Source organism: Patiria miniata, unplaced genomic scaffold (assembly GCF_015706575.1).
Source record: "Patiria miniata isolate m_02_andy unplaced genomic scaffold, ASM1570657v1 HiC_scaffold_20, whole genome shotgun sequence".
Lineage (NCBI taxonomy): Eukaryota > Metazoa > Echinodermata > Asteroidea > Valvatida > Asterinidae > Patiria > Patiria miniata.
The window spans coordinates 30,293,660-30,297,608 of NW_024037059.1; the positions used below are offsets into that span (position 1 = coordinate 30,293,660).

Genomic DNA, 3,949 nt, shown 5'->3' on the forward strand with positions numbered 1-3,949 from the left:
AAAAACTTCCCCATAACGTGGTGTAGGCCCACTCAGGCCAACGCACATGCCGAAATACGTTGAGGGAGATTAACTGAAACACACCAACGTTACCAGTTAATTCAATTTCGAACAGGTTTTACAATCTGGGTAAATATTATAATTTCAGGAATGTAGCAGATGTAAATAGCCCTGTTTCAACTACAACAGGTAATGTTCTGCGGGGCCTTTATTACAAAGTAAATTGCCATCCTCCATACATACGACCAGCATTGAAATACGCGCTGTACGTATTACACACACAGATGGGTATATAGGCTAATGCATACACCCTCTACTTTCTGAAACTACAACTCCTAAAAGAAACGGGTTCTGAAGTTAACATAATATCTGTACACCATGTAAATTTAGTTTGTCTGCTTGCTGTAGAAACCAAATATTTCTGCTTGTGGAAACATTTTATGCAGGTACCCATCAAATTAAAAAAGCGACAACTTTTGCACTTCGGAACACTGACTCTGCCGGACATCCATTAACAATACATGCTTTTGAGGCGGCCGAATCGCTCGGCCAGATGGCCTCCGGGGCGGTCTATTTGCCTGTCACTCATGAAGTTTATTCATAAAGTAACTGCACAGCTAGTTGCTGTCAACTCTAGTGAATATTCAAACCAAAGTTGAATGAAATTGACAAAAATTTACTGTACTGTGCCATATTCATAAACCATTAATCAATCTGAAGGCTTGATCGACTGTATAATCGACCAATGACCCAATTTTGGCTTGTGTGTGCACGGCGCGCTCGCGCGTGCCACTCACCGCTAGCTAGCTCTTCACACACGGTACTGCATGCTGATTGAGTAATCGTCATTCGTTTACTGTGTATGCATGCGGTTAAATCAGGTCACTGCGTGATCGCTAAATGATTATTCATTAATTCCCGAACCACTGCGCACTGTAACTGGCTGTATGTAAATGAAGTGATGATATCATAGCTCATTAAAGTTTGTCACCTAGCCCATGCGTACTTATTGTAATGTATAAGGCAAATCATTGGCTGCAGGTTAGCCCTGGATCAAGTACAGCGGTTAGTTTTTCAGAGAGCCATATTCAGGCAAATCACATCCGCTCGAAGATCTTAACGGAGTGCATGTCTGCGACAACTACGTCCCCAGTGGAGGTGAAGGCCATTCCTAACGGATTGTACAACCCTGGAGCTACTGTTGCTACGAATGCACCATTTGAATCGTAACGCTGCACTTCAGAGTCTCCCCTATTGCCAGGATGAACAACAACATAGATGGTCTCATCATCATCACACAGGACACCAGTTGCCTTAGCAGCTTCGCCATTCACTAATGTCTTGACATTGAACATCTCTTTACCTTCAAAGTTGATGCACAGCAAACTTTGGCCCTCAAAGTTTGTGAAGACTAAACAGCCGAAATTGCTTATTGCAAAGTAAGAGTCAATCATGTTATTCGAGATGCTTGAAATCAACGATCCGTCCAGGTTGTGGACACTGATGACCTTTCTCCCACTGTCAACAACTGCTACTCGTTGACTGTCAACAGCAACAGCAGTGAGGTTACTCACTGATCGCCCATCGGCATTGTCAGCCGAAGGTGTAAACTCGCAAACTAAGTGGAGCTCAGTGTCAAAAACCTTCACTTTCTTTTGGTCCGTGACGAAAAGCAGATCATCATGGGTGACGGCAACCCCAAAAGGAGCTTCCAACTGATGCCTAGCATCTCCCTGAGCGACCGATGTTTTATACCGACCAGTTGAGCTAAACAATGATAACCGTTTCAAATGTGTGTCACTAATTACAATGTCCCCGTTTGTGAAACATGCAACAGCCCTGGCAAAATCAAATTCCTCGTCACTGGTACCTTCTCTACCAAACTCTTCCTTTAACTGCCATTTCTCGCTGACACAGACCTCCCCAAGCTCTGCATCACTAACAACGTCTTGACATCTGACACCGATGAACGACGGACCATGATTTGCCGGTTCAAACTTGAGCTCCTTCTGGAATTCCAAGTTGTGCATCACCTTTGGCTTGAGCTCCAAAAGCTCGAAATCATCGGCTTGTCTCATCAAGTCATTTACAGCTGCGAGGGTATGATTTGCGCATTTCATCTGGTCACGGTTGTGTATGAGCGCCTTTTCGTACTTACTGTCTCTCTCCTCACCGATTTCGTCGACCTTGTCGGTGAGAGGCTTTGCTTTGTTTCTGATTTTAGTGATCTCTGCCTCTGCTTTTGCATCAATATCACTACGAGCCTGAGCCAGTTTCTTTTGTAATCTTGTTCGTGCATGTTCGATTGACTTTTCAGTAGATTTGAAGTGCTGCCTGCACTTCTCGAACTTCTGCAGTATGTTATCAACCTCACTGCGGAAGGACCTGATAGTGTCATCAATCTTTAGCAAATTGTGCTCTGCCGACCGATGATCTAATGTGGCACACATTGAGCAGAGTAAGGTGTTACATGTGTCACAGTAGAAACACAGAGGATGGTCTTGGTGGATTGTACACATTCGGGTGATGGGTTTGCTATGTTCTGCTGGAGGGATCTTTGATTCCTGCCAATCTCCCAATGAAATGATTTGATGGTCTTTGGTGGACTTGAACCTCCCATGGGCTTTCAAGCATTGCTGACAGAGGTTATCACTACAATCAAGACACCTCCAAGTGGCCTCTTTGCCTTCTCCGCAGTCACATGTGGCGGTAGGTGCCGATGCATCTCCTAATACTGCCTCCTGTTGTTTGACCTCATCGACAAGAGAACTAAGAAAGAAAGATGAAGAAAGACTCTGCAATCCTCCATCAGGAACTTGCATCTCTCTCCTGCAGACTGGACATGTTATCTTCTCTGTCTCTGGCTTCTGTTTGCTCATCGTCTCTTCCAGACACTTCAGGCAGAAGCTGTGCAGACAATCTAACATCTTGGGATCCTTGAAAAGACAGCAACAGATCGGACATTCCAGATGCCCCTGGCTGATCTTCCACACAGTTTTGGCTGCAGCCTCCGCCATATTTCAAGTGTGACCTAATCAAAACAGAACAAACCTCCGTGTCTCAATAAGTTCAAAATTATAACAAACAGGTGATTGCCCTATAAGGCTGTGCATCGGAACCGGGTACCCGAGTACCCGACCGTTCATGTTAGGAACCGGGTTCCAGATTATGGAATCGAGTATCCGTAACCAGCTTTGCAAATTACTTCTCAGTCAATGAAAAAGAAACATTTCGAATGTCAGTGGGAAAATTTCAAAATGAAAAACAGGATACATGGAAAACCAAAACCAATTTCACATTTTATGATGCTTGCAAAAGTTGCAGTTTTCACCACATATCTAAAGAGCCCACTGTATACACCCTATCTAGCCATATTGCAGCACCGATGTGGTAGTATTATTATGCAGACCTTTATGAACAATCTGAACAGCAACTTCCCAGATTTGAATTTTGGCTTGGGTTTCTTTAACAGGTACCCATTTTTTTTTTTTATATTAAAGGTACCTATATTTTTTTTCAATAGGGTACCCGGTTCCTGTACTACCCGTAAGCCTGGGATACATTTGCAGTGTTGTTACCAAGTCATTTTTTCCCAAGTCAAGTCAAGTCTCAAGTCATTTTTTCCCCAAGTCAAGTCAAGTCACAAGTCAAATTTTTTTCAAGTCAAGTCAAGTCTCAAGTCAAATTTTTCCAAGTCAAGTCAAGTCTCAAGTTAAATTTTTACAAGTTTCAAGTCAATTTTTTTCTTCAATAATTATAGCACCAACTTGCCTAATTTTCATGTCAAAACTCAAGTCCCGAGTCAATTTCAAAAGTATTACACAGTTATGTATATATCAGAATTCAAATGACACAATGTACCATTTCTCCATTAATCTTTATTGACACCGTTCTGCAAAATACTCACCCCGCTTCTTTGAAGACGATTCAAAATCTTTGAAACCAAAGG

At 42.8% G+C, this 3,949-nt stretch overlaps 1 protein-coding gene across 1 annotated transcript; it reads right to left on the reverse strand.

Annotated features, from left to right (window-relative positions):
- Window positions 1–1,097: 1,097 nt before the first annotated feature.
- Window positions 1,098–3,017, reverse strand: LOC119728016 (tripartite motif-containing protein 2-like). Its single transcript, XM_038200096.1, has one exon. It carries the CDS (start codon window positions 3,015–3,017, stop codon window positions 1,098–1,100), a length of 1,920 nt encoding a protein of 639 aa, XP_038056024.1.
- Window positions 3,018–3,949: the final 932 nt, after the last annotated feature.